The following is a 16,079-nucleotide window of genomic DNA, read 5'->3' as shown; positions in this document are numbered from 1 at the left end:
TTGCAGGGTAGGTTGGTGGGAACACAGATGCAGAGGAGAGGCCAGGGGGGCACTTCTTGCAAGAGGCAGTGCGTGCAACCCCTTGCCCTCCCTTGCCTCTTCTGTAGGGAGGGAGAAGGAGGTCTGACCCCTCAGAGGCAGAGCCAGCCCCCAAAAATGCCTGCGGTGGGAGTAGGGGTGGGAACCAGGGGAGAGAGAGGCAAAGACCCTCAGAGCCACCTGAGCCTCCTGCCAGCTAAGCCGGAAGGTTCCCCACTCGCCCCGGGAACTCGCTGACCATGTACATATCCCATGCCAAGACCTGGGGACCCAGGGGTGAGTCTGCAATCCCCACAACTGTCGGAGGATAGGACACAGTCCCCCCTGCCTGGCCTACCCAGCAACTCCTCCCAACAAGACCTTTTACACTTTCTTCTTTTAAAAGATTTTATTTATTTATTTGACAGAGAGAGCCCAAGCCAGGGGAGCGGAGGAAGCAGGCTCTCCACCGATCAGGGAGCCTGACTCGGGGACCCTGGGATTGTGACCTGAGCCGAAGGCAGATGCTTAACTGACTGAGCCACCCAGGTGCCCCAACCTTTTACACTTGCAAAGATTCCCCAAAACCCTGCAGGGACATCCCGGGGTAACGTGCCCAGGAGGATGGCTGCTGTCTGAGAGCCCCGCAAGGCCTCCCAGCAAGCATTGCCCACCCCGCAGGGCAAGGGGCAAGGGCCCCTGCCCACCTCTCCTCTGAGACAAGCGCATGCCTTCCTGTGCTCACCTGGCACCTTTGCTGACCACGCCCTCGCACCGTATGCCAGGCTGGGCTCTGGACTCTGGGTGCTGCACACACACAGAGGCCCAGGCCCCCCCGCCAGCACACACGGAGCTCGGGATGTAAGTGTGGCCATAAGTGTGGCACTTAGGGGTGGAGCTTCTAGAGCCTGGTGTCTTAAATCCAAATGATGACCGTGTGGCCCCACGTGAGGTCCTCAGCCATCCCGGGCCCCAGTTTCCTCTTCAGTAAAATGAGGATGATGGTAGCACCTGCCTTCAGGGACGCTGCGAGGATCAATGAAAAAGTGCACACGAAGCACACGGAAAGGGGCCTGGTGAGTAAGAGAAGCCGCGCACGGGAGCTGGTGCTGCCGCAGTAATAGTGCTGAACGGGTGTGTCAGCCCTGGGGGTTGGCTGAGCCGCGGAGAGAGTGGGGGATGACCCCGGGAAGTAGGGGAGAGGAGAGCCGGGGTGGAGGGGAAAGGTCCTCTGCCCAAGAGAAAATTTGGGCAGAATCAACCACTCCCTCCGGTCCTTTCCCGCTGTCACGGCACAGACCCCATCAGGGCACATAGCCCGCCGCGGTGGAGAAGCAGCCAGGACTTTTTGCAAGGCCTGGGCTGTGCCTGCCTCAGCCCTGAATCTCTACCCCTAACTCAGGGAGGGACACCGAGTAGGGCCAGGGGATTCCTGCTGGACCATCAGGCTTCCTCTGTGATCGCTAGTCCTGAGATTTGGGTGCACTAAACAATGCAGAGCCGTGGGTTTGCTCACGCCTTCATTCTGTAAATACCTGTTGAGCCCCTACTATGTGCCAGGCCCCGTTCTAGGCATCGAGGAGACAGCAGTGAGGCACACGAGGCCCCCATTCCTGTGAGTTTAAGGCCACCCCTAAGCCTGAGCAGCTCGTTGCAGCTCAGGGGACACCCCTTTCTATTCCCATGCTCCTAGGACCCTGGCATCTGCGCCCAGCCACCTGGGTCTCCCATTAGGATGGTCTGGAATGTCAAGGTGGCCGGCCCTCCAGATACCCTGCACTCCAGGATGCCCTTCCAGGGCGTTCTCTGTCCACCATACAAACTAACAGCACTTCCCCTGTGCCTGGCACTGTCCTAAATGTTTTCCCCAGCTAGTAAACCAGCTTATTTACTCCTCACAGCAGCCTTCAGCGAGAAGCAGTATTATCATCCCCATTTCACACGTGCGGAAACCGTGACCAAGAGAAATTGCAGAACTTGCCCAAAGTTACAGATGTAGAATGGAGCCTCAGGTGAGGCGTGATGTAGCAGGCGGGCCTTCAACACCTTTACCATCGTGAACATCATCTCCCCGCTGGAGTCAGAGAGCGATCTTCTCTTTCCCCTGCCTCCCCAATGCCTTCCTGGAACCCAGAGCTGCCCCCTCTCCCAGTCCAGCGAGCGGGTCTGTAGTCCCAGAAGGGCCTCCAGCCGTCCCTTCAGATCTGCATAGTTCACCCACACGCACAGCCGCTCCTGCAGCCCCAGATGCCGCTCCTGAACGGCTGCCCAGAGAGCTCACTCTGCCAAACCTTCCAGAAGACTCCTCACCCCAGACCCACAGAGAGCAGGACACCCTGTGGCCGTAACCCTCAGCCTCCCTTCATCGAGTCAGCCTGCAGGGATCCAGCACTCACAGAAGGTACGGGGGTCCCCGATGCATAAGTTGGCCCCTGCCTTCAAGGGGACTTGTCAACTGGGTGAGACACACAGACAAGACACAGGAAAGCTATGAAATGACCCAGCGTGTGTCAGGGAAGACCTTGAGAGATGGGGAGGAGGCGGGGGGCAGAGAGTGGAGAGGGTGCTCTCCAGGTCAGGTGCCAAGACAAGGGACTGGGCACAGCAGGGACAGTGGTCCTGGGGCAGTGAGCAGAGCAACCCAGTGGGAATAGAGGTTATATGAGGTGTCACTATGGGAGGGATGGCTGAGAACGTGCATCAGAACCGAGGAGCCCACCAACACTAAGGACCTTCACTGTCTGTCCCATCCATTGGCGTCACTCTTCTGGTTACCTATTGCTGTGTAACAAATGACCCAAAAACGTAATGACCAAAAACTGAATGGGCTCAACTGGGCGGTTCTCACGAAGGGTCTCTTGTGAGGTTGCAGACACACGGTGGTGGCTGGACTGCATCATCTGGAAGGTTTCCTCCCTCACCTACGGGACCCAGGAGGAGGGGTCAGCTGGGGCTGTTGTCCAGACCACCTAGGCGTGGCCTCTCTGTGTGGCTTAGGCTTCTCCATGGCTCAGAGGCCTGGAGAACAGGAATCCCTGGAGGACCAGCCCGGAGGTGCCTCGCTTCTCATGACCTGGTCCCAGAAGCCACATGGTATCACCGGCTCCTGGACCCCAGCTCTCGGAGGACGGAGTGCCCATATCACATTGTGACAGCACCTATGGGATGGGAGATGTCGCAGCCATCATGCAAAATACAACGTGACAATCACTAACAGCTTCCCAGACGAGAGAGTGACACAAAGGAATGAATGGCAGCAGATGTCAGGGTGGAAGAAAGAGTAGAGGCAGAAGGGTTTCTGATGCGAGCATCTCCTTCGGTCTTCTCTGCCAGACGCAGAAAGTATATGGCCGGGGCCGACATCACCAAGCAATCGTGGAAATTTTTCCCGACCCTGGACAGAGTTTCAGAATCCTCATCAGCACAGCCAGGCAGCCGTGGCCGATCCATCACAGCAGACGTAGCAAGACAAAACCGTATTGCCTTTTCTCTTCTGAACAGTCCCATGAAAAGGCTTGGAGGAATCCAGGGCTCCGAGCTCCACCAGGGACAAAGCACAGCCCTGGGGTTTGAGCCAATCCCTTGTGGCCCCAACAGAAGGAAGATTCGCAATCAGCCTGGCCGCGGAGCGGGTTCAGTGATGCCAGCGGGAGCTAGATCAGAAATAAAACTGGGGCAGGAACAGTCAGCTCTCTCCTTGTGCTCTATCTGCCTCTTTACCGACCCGGTAACGACACTGCCCAGCTCCAGCTGGCCAACCCTGACCCACAGGAGCCAGCTGGGCTGTTTTCTACCCAACAACTATGCCTGTTACACGTCACGGACTGGGGAAGGCTGCCGAGTACGTGGGTGCCAGGAGTCCAAGGCTCGGGAAGGGAAGGAGGCCACATCACCCCCATCCACTCAGGGGCTCTCTTGACATCCACCACCCCAGGGTGTCTGGAAGGAGTGGTGGCTGCCTTGGAGAGACAGGAGAGCATAGACTGATAAGAAGTCAAACTGCCTGGGTTCGAACCCCACCTACGTTTCCTCTTCTCTAAAATGGACCTGAACCAGACCAGGACTCTTCCACAATTTTAGGAGCCAGAACAAGGGGGGGTTGCGTGTGGTATTTGCGACAGAGCCCCAGCCACCCCGCCCGCCAGAAAAGGGAAAGCTAGCCTGCGATTTCATTATTTTGTTTATTTTGCAGAGAACTGTTCAGTGGCATCAAACCAACACTCTTGTTTTAAAATCAAGTATGAAACCACAGCCATGAGCAGGTGGTCACAGGAGAAAAACTACACCGTCCAACGGGCACTGTCAAAACAAGCAGGTGGCTGCCTCGGAGTGTCACTAATACGCGCCAGCTCCTTGTTCTTTTGTCTGTCTGCTGACACCTCTTTACTGTTGAGTGGTCATGGGCACCGGAGATTCCAGAAAAGTTTGTTGGGAGAAAAATGTAAAACCAAGAAGAGTGTGGCCCACTAATTCACAGTGGTTTTCGTTTGCTCAGTTGGGGGAAAGCCATGATTCCATTCGGGCAGAGGAAAATCCGAGTCCAGGTTTCGAGGTGCCCAGCCCAAGACCGGCCGGACAGAAGGTTGCTTAGGGCCTTTCCAGCCCCAGCTGCTGCGTGAGTCACCGTGCAGCTGGTCCTGGCAGCACCTGGGGGACCCAAAGCAGGGGCCGGGGGCAGTTGTCCCTTTTTGTCCAGCATTAGCTGTCCCCAGCCACCGACGCAGGCACAACAGAGCTGGCCACGGCCGAAAGCATGGCCAGATGACCGAGGGGATCAACGGGGAAGACAAGCCCGAGGCAGCTGGGCTGAGGCCCCTGCTCGTGTGACAGCAGCCAGGACCGGCACATGTGCCCAGTAAGGGGCTCCGGGGCCGGCCCTGCCCAGCAAGCAGCTGTCTTCCGGTGCAGGCTGCCCCAGCAGCTGCAGAGGGCTGGTGAAACCTTGCGGTGCTCCAGGGGCGTGCTGGGTGCAGCCTGGAGCCACCCACCGTGCTTGGGAGCACCCGCCCGCACAAACCCAGACCGGGGACGAGCCCAGGTCAGGAAGCTGCCAACAAAAAGCACGAGCAGGGAGGTGATGGGAGACAGCTGGCCAAGGGCAGTCATCCTTTCAACAAATGTTCACGGAACGACAGCAACACATGCGTCTTCGGCATCTACCAGCTTAATGTTTATTTTTATCTTAGAAAGTAATACGTTGTCTTTGTAAGAATATTAGAAGAGCAAAGGAGTGTATCAAGTAAAAAAGTAAGGTCCGCCTCATTTTACATCTCCAATTCCACTTTCCAGAGATAATTACCATTAACAGCATGGGGGATGGTCTTCTGGACTTTATTTCTATGCCTGTATCAAATACCTATATATGTACATTACTATAGAATATATTCTAATTTCAAAAAGAGCATGTCACTCCTCACATTGTCCTGCAACTGAGCCTTTTTACTGAACATTGCACCACCTTTTGCATGTCAGTCCCTCCATCCAGGTCATCCTTTTGGACTGCTCAATAATATTCCATTTTAAGAATATAACGAAGTGATGCTTTTCATCCGTTCCCTGTTGCCCTCTCTCACGTTGCTGCAGCCAAGCCCCTCGGGGGACACACGCTCGTGCACGAGGGCAGAGTTCCTGCACCGTAGGGCTTCAGCAGCATCAGGGAATGACAGAGCTGGCCCAGTAAAATGTCCAACAGATACTGCTAGGCAGCCTCTGAAAGCACCACAGAAACGTGCCTTGCAAACAGCACCGGCAGTTAACACTTTCGGGGGCTCTCGGTCCCTTTGAGAAACAAATGCAATATCAAAACCTGCCCATCCACATATGACTTTTAGGAGTTCGTAGGCCAGCTGCCCGGAAGTCCGAACAGAACTCTAGGCTGAGTGCCCTCCGTACACGAAGCCCCCAGCAGGTCAGTGAAAAGCTGTGATAACACCTCTTTCTCCAGGGCACCTCAGGCGAAGGCCCCCTGATTCCCAGGGCCCCCCGACTCCCACGAGCAGCGAGCGCAGAGGCTGGAAGGAGAAAACCCTCCTCTGCTCTGCTGGGCCAACCTGACCGTTTGCTTGTTCGTGTCCTGCAGGTGACTGCAAATAACTACCCAGAAGTCCCGGGGACTATTTCAGACTTAGGTCACAGGAGGGAAATAATAATGAAGGGACAACCACATGAACCACATCTTGGTGAGTCTTAGCAAACAAGCCTCACGTCCAAGGCCCTTAAAAGCTACAAATTGGCCAGTGTCAGGATAGCTTACAAGACCCCACAGGGGCCTTACCTGTGCTCCCCTGGACCCGTGACTTAACTTCCCCGAGGACACAGCTCCCAGCCCAGTCACCTTCCTGGGATGGGGAGGGGTTCAAATAAAGAAGTGGGGAAATGTTTTTTAAAAAGCAAAAATCAGAGGTATGTGGGTGGTGCAGTCGGTTGAGCATCTGACTCTTAGTTTTGGCTCAGGTCATGATCTCAGGGTCATGGGATCAAGCCCAGAGTTGGGCTCTGTACCAGTGCGGAGTCTACGTGAGACAAAATGAGTGGGGAATAGGCAAAAAAAAAAAAAAAAAAAAAAAAAAAAGGTGTCCATATTTACTTAAGTTTTTTAAGAATACTAGAATATAAGAAAAATTGGTAATTTTTATTTTTTTAATATTTTATTTATTTATTCATGATAGGCGCAGAGAGAGAGAGAGAGAGAAACAGAGACACAGACAGAAGGAGAAGCAGGCTCCATGCCAGGAGCCCGACGCGGTACTCGATCCCGGGACTCCAGGATCGCGCCCCGGGCCAAAGGCAGGCGCTAAACCGCTGAGCCACCCAGGGATCCCCAAAATTGGTAATTTTTAGAACTTCATTCAGGATCCACAGATTCCAGCTGACCGGACTCTAGTAGCTCCAAACTGGCTGATCTAAGAGAGAGGCTGGTTGGTTTGTAACCAAAATTTCCTACAGATCACTAGTTCTCAAGTTGGGGTCCCAACAGGGGACATGTGGCAGTATCTGAGGATGGTTTTGGTTGTCACTGCTCAGACCAAGGTGCTACTGGCAGCCAGTGGGTAGAGGCCAGGGACGCTGCTACACACCCACCCCACAGCGCACAGGACAGCCCCACAGTGAAGGATCATCTGGCCCCAAATGTCAACAGTGCTGAGGCTAAGAAGCCTTACTCCAGAGGGTGGTGGGGTCACAGGCCACAGCCACTGGCTGGAGAAAGGACCCCTGGTAAGAGTCCCGTGGTGTCCTTGGAATCCTTCCGCTCCTCTTCTTCTGTCGCGGGTCATCTGTCCCCACTATGGAAGCTGCTAAGAGCCTGTCTGTCACTGGGGGGGAAGAGCAGACCCACCGCAGCCACAAAGCCCTTTGAAGAGTGACAGCCGTAGTTACAGGAAGGGCCAGGCCTCAGCTGCCGCGGGCCCAGAGCAGGAAGGTTTTGGGTGAACGGTAGAGCAGGGTGAGAGGGTGAGGGGCCTCATTACATTTTAAAATAGAGTTTTTTCCGGAGGAAATTGAAACAACCGGGAATCTGTTTGTAAACTCCTTTCTGCGAAACAGCATTAGCGACCTGTGAAAACATGAGCACAGGGAAGCCTGAGGTCTCTCCATGGAAGTAAGAGCTCCAGAGGGGGGCTGGGGGGGGGGGGGGTGGCCGCTGGACCAGCCCTGTCACATCTCCAGCTTGTACCCTGTGTCTCTGAGTCTGTCTCTGTTTGTTTGTTTTGTTTTTTGGATTCCACGTAGAAGTCAAATTATACTGTATTTGTCTTTGTCTGACTTATTTCACTTTGCATAATACCCTCTAGCTCTATCCATGTTGTTGCAAATGGCGAGATCTCATTCTTTTTTACGGCTGAGTAATATTCTAATATATACGTGCCGCATCTTCTCTATCCACGCATCTACTGACGGATGCTTAGCCTGCTTCCGTATCTTGGCTGTTGTACATAATGCTGCAGGGCAGGGGAGCGGGACGATGGGCGAAACAGGTAAAGGGGATTAAGAGGTACAAACGTCAGGGCACAGCAAGTGCAGCATGGAGAATGGAGTCAATGATATCGTAATAACTTGGAGCGGTGCCGGATGGCGACTACGCTTCTGGCGGTGAGCACAGCCATGACGTCACTGTGCTGTACACCTGAAGCTGATATAGCATCACTATATATGTCAACTATACTTCAATAGATACACACATACCTATAAAGATACATAACGAAAAGCTTAAAACCTATTTTAAAACCCTGCGGCCTCCCTGAGTTGGAAGGGAAGGTGTTTAAAGAAAAATATCTCCAGTTTAGAAAACTCAAAATTTCGAAATTCAAAAATTCACCAAGTTCAAATCTGATTGAAAGGTCTGCTTAAAGAAAAGTTGAGAGATGAGATCAGGCCCAGAAGCCAAGTGCCCCGCTTGGCCTTGACGGACTCCCCCCCACTCTCCCTACAAGGCCTCCGGCTGCCTCTGAGCTCACCTGCCCATAGCCATGGCACGTGGCGCCCACTGGAGTCATGCTAGGTGGTGGCCCTGCACTTGCTTTTCCTTTCTCCTCTGCTCTGCTCAGCAAAGCACAAAGCCAGAGCCTCCCCAGGAGGAAGGCATAGTCCCAGCTTTCTAGACTCCTCTCATAACACAAAACACCTGAGCGCGTGGGAGAGACCCGTGTGTGCTCTGAGACCCGTGGAGGAAGCAGCTGCTCTGAGCAGGATTCCGCTGAGGGGGTGGGGCCCTGTCAGGCCATCCTTCCCTCCTCTCTCTAGGGCCCCCCGAAGAAGGGCATATACTGTAGAAATAATTCTCAAGGGTCAAGAGTAGAAGACTACACAGTGGGGCAAAGGGTGCGGGCCCCACGACCTGCCTTCGGGAATGCCAAGCTCTGGCCCCTGAGCCATGCTGCCCCAGCACTGGGGACCGGCTCTGCCAGAGGGGATCCCAGTGTCACCTGGGGCCTCAGAGGAGCCGGGGAAGGCAGCCCTTTGAACAACAGGCAAATGTCACTGTAACAGTGGCACCTCGCAAGGAAGAGAAGCAAAACTCCCACGGCAAGCCAAGGTGCAGAAGAAACCTGACTCGGGCCCAGGCCCCCGCTGGCCCCCCCCACCCGACCCTGAGGGGACGCACTGCCGCTCCCGGCAGCCTTCCCGCTCCTTCCCGGGGGAAGGCCATGCTCACCCTGAGCAGGAGGGTCTGCAGGTCTTCAGCGTGAGCCCACTGCTCAAAAACACCATCCAAGGTCTCCACGTACCAGGAGCCGCTCTTGGTATTTCTCCAGGAAACAAAGCCTTCAGAACAGACGGGCTGGACTTCACCGGGAGCCGCTAGCCGCGCCCCCCCCCCCCCCCCACTCAGGCTGCAGCCGCCCCTGGACTTGGGCCCACTCACAAGTCCCGCAGTCGCCGCCCACATCCCTGCACTCCGTCCCGTTCAGGACCCCACTTCCCCCTCACCCCTGGACTTCGGCCGTGATTCCTGCCTTCCCAGCAAGGAGAATAAGGCTCCCAGAAGTCAAGTGACTCCCCAAGGGCTCAGAAAGGAAGGAAACTAACGCTCATCACACCTGCTGTGCGCCAGGCACTGTGCTCGGTGATGGACTGGCCACCCCGCCAACCCCAGGGCAACCCCTGAGGCAACTGCAACTGCAGCAACTGCTGCCTGTGTCTCTGCCCATTTTAAAGATGAGAAGACCGAGGCAGGACCAAGACAAGGGTGGGGCACACAAACCCAAGAGCAGGTGCCTCTTAAATTCTGTATCCAAGTGCCTCGCCTGCTCGCCCTGAGCTGAGGCCCTGAGAGGCGAAGTCATTTGCTCAGGGACACACAGATGGCAAGAGGCGGAGCCAAGACTCACACCCAGGTCTTTCTTTCCCAACACACCGCTTACAGGGGGACCCACCCGCCAGCTGGGAGGACGAGGTCTCCTGACACGCTCACCTGGGAAGGTGGAATAGGATACAAAGATATCACTGGGAGTGGGCAAACTAGACACGGCGTCCAGCTGGTCAAAGGGGCCTGGGCCTTCCTGGAACGGGACAGCGTCTGGCTCAGAGTCACTGCCAGGGCTCCTGTCTTCAGGGGAAGCGGAGGCCACCGCAAACCCATGGTCTTTCTGCTCTGCAGGAACCAAAGACAGACACATCACTCACCACTGATGACACAGACCAGAGCTCCCAATTCCTCACTTCCTAGCCACATCCGGCCTGCCCCAGCCTGAGACCCCCTGATTCCCCTGGAGCCAAGGTTCCAGGGCTGAGCAAACATCAGCAAGAAACAGAAACCAAGGCTTTATTTAAAAAAAAAAAAAAAAAGATTGATTGATTTGAGAGAGGAAGAGAGCGTGCGTGTGCAAGTCGGGGAGGGGCAGAGGCAGAGGGGGAGGGGGAGCATCTGAAGCAGACTCCCTGCTGAGCGCAGAGCCTGATGCAGGGATCTATCTCACGACCCTGAGATCATGACCTGAGCTGAAATCAAGAGTCGGACCAACCGACTGAGCCACCCAGGTGCCCCCAAAGCTTTACTTTTTACTCTAAGTTTTACACGTTCATTAAGCAAAACTGGGGGGAGGGGGTGCAGAATTTTTTTTAAAAGCTGCAAAAACAAGTTATCAGGTATATACCCAAAAGGACAGAAAACGGGTGTCCAACCAAAACCTTGCATGGCAGTTCATGGCAGCATCATCCACAACAGGCAAATGGTAGAGATGACCCGAGTGTCCACTGACAGACGAACGGATAAACAAAATGTGCTGCACACACCCCGCGGGATTTCATTCAGGCTCAAAAAGGAGTGAAGTACTGGCCCTCATGCACTTGGTGGGAGGGAGGGCTGGAAACACACTGAGCCAAGAACCAGATGCAGGAGGCCACGGAGCAGGTTCCATTCATGTGAGAGACCCAGGACAGGCAAATCCACAGAGAAGAAAGGGAGGCAGGAGGGGGGAGTGAGCACCGATGGGTATGAGGTGTCGTTCAAGGTGATGAGAAAGTTCTAGCATGAGGTAACAAGGATGCATGCAGGTACTCATTGCCATTGAATTGTATACTTTAAACTGGTTAAAAATGATCAACTTGGGGATCCCTGGGTGGTTCAATGATTTAGTGCTGCCTTAGGCCCAGGGCGTGATCCTGGAGACCCGGGATGGAGTCCCACGTCGGGCTCCCTGCATGGAGCCTGCTTCTCCCTCTGCCTGTGTCTCTGCCTCTCTCTCTCTCTCTCTCTCTCTCTCTTTCTCTGTGTGTGTGTCATGAATAAATAAACAAAATCTTTAAAAAAAAAAGATCAACTTTATGTCATTTGAAAACAAGGCACATTATGGCCTTAAAAGGCAAGGACATCCTGACACACGTTGCAAGGGACAAACCTGGAGAACATGACGCTCAGTGAAATAAGCCAGTCACAGAAAGACACACACTGCCTGCCTCTAAGTACGGGAGGTACCTACAGTAGTCAGACGTATAGACAGCAACACAGCAGTGGTTGCCGGGGATCCCGAGGACCCGGGGTGGGGAGCAGAGCAGAATGGGGAGTCACTGAGCAGCACTCTGGAGGTGGATGGGGGACACGCTGCACACCAGTGCTTAATGCCACTGAGCCAAACACTTAAAAATGGTTCAGAGGGTAAATCTTCTGTGTGTCTTACAACAACACTTCTAAAAAAATTTTTTTTAAAAAAAAGGACACAGGCCAGTACACCAAGTGAGACGCATTCAGCATAGATTCATCGGACGGAGAGGTGAGAGCTGTCTGGGGGGGAGACACAGCGGTCGTTAAGAGGCCACCTTGGAAGAGTGGGGGTGAGCAGAGGACGTTTACTTTTCAGCTCAATCCACCTCAGAAGGTTTGATTTGGTTTTTCTCTTCCTGGTTTTTTAATGATCATGAACTACTTTTGGTCTCAGGAGGTTACCGACCAATATTCTCATATGTTGACCATTTTGTAGCCGGTTGCTTTTTTTTTTAACCGTATTCACGGCCTCTTCTTTGACACACATGAAGTCTCAACATGATGATTCTAATCAACATGAAGCCCGGCCACATGGGCAGCAGCCAAGGCCCACTGGGGTGGACGGTGCGCTGTGTCTCCTTCCAGCCCTTTGTAGATTTGGCCTTACTTGGTCATTTGCAGGTTCAACGAAGTACGCTGTATCCCCTTATCACATCACGAGGACTTGCCACAGGATATTACAAAGCCTTCTTTAAAATCCTGGTTTATGACCCCAACAGCAGGTGCACACACACACACGGAGTACCCCTGGGGCACAGAGCGCCCACACGGGTACCAAAGAAGACACAAAAGAACAAGATGGGGTCCTGCTTTCTGGGCAGCTGAACACCCAAACAGAAAAAAAAACCTCAGAAAAAAAAAACTCAAAAAAAAAAAAGAAGAAAAAAAACTCAATGTACACGAAAATTTAGATTTTATTTTTTTTTAATTTTTTTTTAATTTTTTATTTATTTATGATAGTCACAGAGAGAGAGAGAGAGAGAGAGAGAGAGAGGCAGAGACACAGGTAGAGGGAGAAGCAGGCTCCATGCACCGGGAGCCCGACGTGGGATTCGATCCCGGGTCTCCAGGATCGTGCCCCGGGCCAAAGGCAGGCGCCAAACCGCTGCGCCACCCAGGGATCCCAAGATTTAGATTTTAAAAAATGATATAGAACTGGGACACCTGGGCTGTTCAGCGGTCGAGCATCTGCCTTTGGCTCAGGGCATGACCCCGGGGTCCTGGGATCGAGTCGCGCATCGGGCTCCCTGCATGGAGCCTGCTTCTCCCTCTGCCTGTGTCTCTGCCTCTCTCTCTCTGTCTCTCATGAGACATTTATTTATATAAATAAAATCTTTAAAAAAGTGATATAGAACTCTTTTCTCTCCTTCTTGGCAGGGGAGCTAGGGGCAGGCAGGGACATAGTCAAGGAAACTATCCGTTGTTATCAGCGTGCCCTCCCTTTCAGACAACCAAGGGAGAAAAATTGCCATTCTTGGCTTCCGTCTTCTGAATACCAATAAGGTGGATCTTTGTCACCTTGCCTCGGCCCCTCGAAAGCACAAAGCCAGATACGGGTCACCTCTAGCAGGCACGCAGGATGTCACAACATGCATTTCTAGACTCCAAATGTACTCTTCTCCTGTCCTCGTGTCTCCACTTCCTCCCTCGTTATTTTGTTCTACTAAATCCCTTGTATTCGCTAAACTATCTCAGATCTTTGTAGGGCATCAAAGAAGGCATCAAGCCATAGGTCACGGGATCTGTGGAGACACTTACACCTTCTGACCCAGTACTTTCCTGAGGAAATAATTCAAGTGACGCCAACGCCCTCTACGTAAAGACATTTGTGGCCATGGGAGCCAAAAATTCGATATCCACCTCAGCGGCCAACATGAGGGAAATGGATTAGTGAGTGCATGTTACTAAGATAGAATATTATAAAGCCATTTGAACTAATGGTGATGAAGACCATGGAGATGTGAAGAAATGCTCACGGGCTAATGCAGGATGAGAAAAGCAATGTGCCCGAGGGCCACGATCCACAGGTAAGAAGCAGAAATGAGACAGCTAGGTCAGGCTTGCAAGATCCTGGATGATCTCTGCACTCACATTTTATGTCTTTTCAATTTCAAAATCTGAATTCCTCCCAAAGCAGTGGCAGACTTGGAAACCAGAGGGGTCAAGGCAGGACTTGGGCCACATACAGCTCCACTGTACGGGGCAGTGACATGGTGAGAGGTCGCCTGGGATGAACTCCAGGGAAGCAGAGCTCACTGCAGGGAGCAATGGGCTACTCCAGAGAAAAAGCAGCTGTAAGGAGCTTCAGTAGGAGCAGAGGGCAGAGTGACACAGAGAGTTCCTTAGGGAATGGTTTCTGGGACAGATGACTGTGACCCAGGCTCCGATAGGAGAGGAACAGTCCTGACGGGAGAAGCAGCACATCAGGCAGGCCCCGGAAGGAGAGCAGAAGGGTTTATGTGGCTGGATCTGTGGTGGGCAATAGCAAGGAGGGGAGGAGGTCATAGATCACCCGGGGAAGCTGGGGTTCCATCTTCAGGGAGCTAGAGATGGGACAAGGAGGGTTCCAGCAACCTCATATCATAGCCCCAACGTCTATTGACCTCTCACCCCATACATCTGACTCAGAAACTGGGCAATTTGTCTTTGTTCTCACAGCTGACCTCAGGGGCCAGGATCCTGCCCTACATATGTTGTCTCTCAGCTATGCTGCCTCTTCCATGGAGGCCCCCGAGCTTGCAAAGGGGGCTTCTGAGACCTGTGAGGGCTGGACTGTTGCATACTTACTCAGGTCCCTGCTTCTGGTTTCCTTGGCCGAGATTCCAGCCCTGGCTGTCTGGGACCTGAGGTGTGGATGGCTGGGGTCGGGGGCACTGCACTGGGGGGATGCTGTAGGAATGCCCTAAGGAGGCAGAGGGGGGCAGAGGGACCACCTGGGGAAAGCGGAGAAGATACAGTGGGATCCAAGAGGGGACTACAAGTGGGGGAGAGAGAGAGAGAGAGAGAGAGAGAATGAGTCACACAAGGGATGTGAACCCGTCTCCATTCACATGTCCTCCTCATTTGACAAATCTGATGTGAAAGCCTCGCCCACGGGTTATGGACGTGATGCACAGCTGTGTTCTTAAAGAGACTCTCGAATTCAAAACCCCTTGGAAGGCAGGCTAACTTCCCCGAAAGAATAAATGCACAGCCGGAGGAGAAGCTGTCCCCTCAGCACAGAAAATCTACAACCACACAGAACATTGTGCTTCCTTCTGTCTTCTCAGCAAATTTCTAGAAGTCTGAAGAGGGGTTGCCCCAAAATGCCCTCACAGAGGCCGCTCAGCTCCGGCCAAGGGCATCGTGCCGGGTCACGCCGTATCATGCTACTTACCCAGTGACTTGCCGCACCAGCGCTACCAACGCTGAGGCGCCTGTTTCTGCCCTGGGATGTGCACTGCCGCTTATGAAAGGGGTGCGTGACTTGTCAAAGGATTTTAAAATTGTTTGAAATTGTTACAACAGCGAATTCTGCAAAAGCAACACAAGTGCCACCAAAATCCAGGGCAGATGTTCAGATGCCAGTAAACAAGAGGACACTCGGCCCGAAGGGGAGGCAGACAGTGGGCAGCTCAGCATTTCTGTCCTCGGCCGCAGTCCTGCCCCCAGGTGGCTCCAGTGTGACACACAAAGTCAACAGCCACCCGGGGGGCGGAGCAGAGACCACAGTTCCAAGGGCAGCATCATAATCACTGCATTCCAGCTCTGAAATCCCTGTTCCCATCGAGTTTTTTCTTTTTTCTTTTCTTTTCTTTTTTTTTTTTTTTTTAGTGGAGGGGATCTCTATCACTTAAAATCTTGCTCACAGTAATTTTCACATGGTTCTATTTCAGAATCAAATCATTAGAATCCACAAAAGATACAAGCATCCTGTGAGCTTTGTGCCAGGCTGGGGGGACCTGGGTGAAGGACAGACGGAACTAGCCCTGCCTTAGGAAAGCTGACCAGGGGGTGAGACCATCTCAGTACAAGGAGAAAGAGCCAGGAGGGGAGAACAGAGGCTGCAGGAGACAAAGACCAGCTAACCCTGACTCTGTGCAAGGAAGGGGGGGTTTACGGGAAGACTTCCTGGAGGCAGAGACAATTAGCTGTAACTAGAAGGATGGGTTAGCAGTAGGCCAGCAGGGGTGCCTGGCTGGCTCAGTCATTGAGCACGCCACTCTTGATCTCAGGGTCAAGCCCCATGTTAGATGTAGAGATTACCTAAAAAAATAAAATCTTAGGGGCGTTTGGGAAGCTCAGTCAGTTAAGTGTCCAACTCTTGGTTTCAGCTCAGGTGGTGGTAATCTCAGAGGCGTGAGATCAAGCCCTGAGTCAGGCTCCATGCTCAGCACGAAGTCTGCTACAGGTTCCCTCTCCCTCTGCCCCTTCCCACCATGTACATGCTGTCTGTCTGTCTCTGTCTCTGTCTCTCTCCCTTTCTAAATAAATAAATACTTTTTAAAAATAAACAAGTAAAAAAAATAAAATCTTAGAAAAAAAAACAAAACAGAGTAGGCCAGGGGTCAAGGCAGAGGATGGACATGGAAGGCTGAGG

At 53.1% G+C, this 16,079-nt stretch overlaps 1 protein-coding gene across 7 annotated transcripts in view; it reads right to left on the bottom strand.

The window, feature by feature from the left end:
• CASP9 (caspase 9) overlaps nucleotides 1-16,079 on the bottom strand; it is a 43,135-nt gene that overhangs the window by 16,060 nt on the left and 10,996 nt on the right. For 5 of the 7 annotated variants that reach the window (XM_072828243.1, XM_072828238.1, XM_072828239.1 and 2 more), the window contains 2 exons: nucleotides 9,932-10,111; nucleotides 9,173-9,282 (listed from right to left, as the gene is read on the bottom strand). In XM_072828243.1, the coding sequence (XP_072684344.1) occupies nucleotides 9,173-9,282; nucleotides 9,932-10,111 (290 nt within the window). Of the gene's footprint in view, nucleotides 1-6,646; nucleotides 7,574-7,638; nucleotides 7,959-9,172; nucleotides 9,283-9,931; nucleotides 10,112-16,079 lie in introns of those variants that run through there. The other 2 variants (XM_072828241.1, XM_072828242.1) reach the window with 2 other exon arrangements.

The sequence above is a fragment of the Canis lupus genome, chromosome 5 (assembly GCF_048164855.1).
Source record: "Canis lupus baileyi chromosome 5, mCanLup2.hap1, whole genome shotgun sequence".
Lineage (NCBI taxonomy): Eukaryota > Metazoa > Chordata > Mammalia > Carnivora > Canidae > Canis > Canis lupus.
Note: the sequence above shows the minus strand (reverse complement) of the source record. Positions and strands in the feature narration are given on the sequence as shown.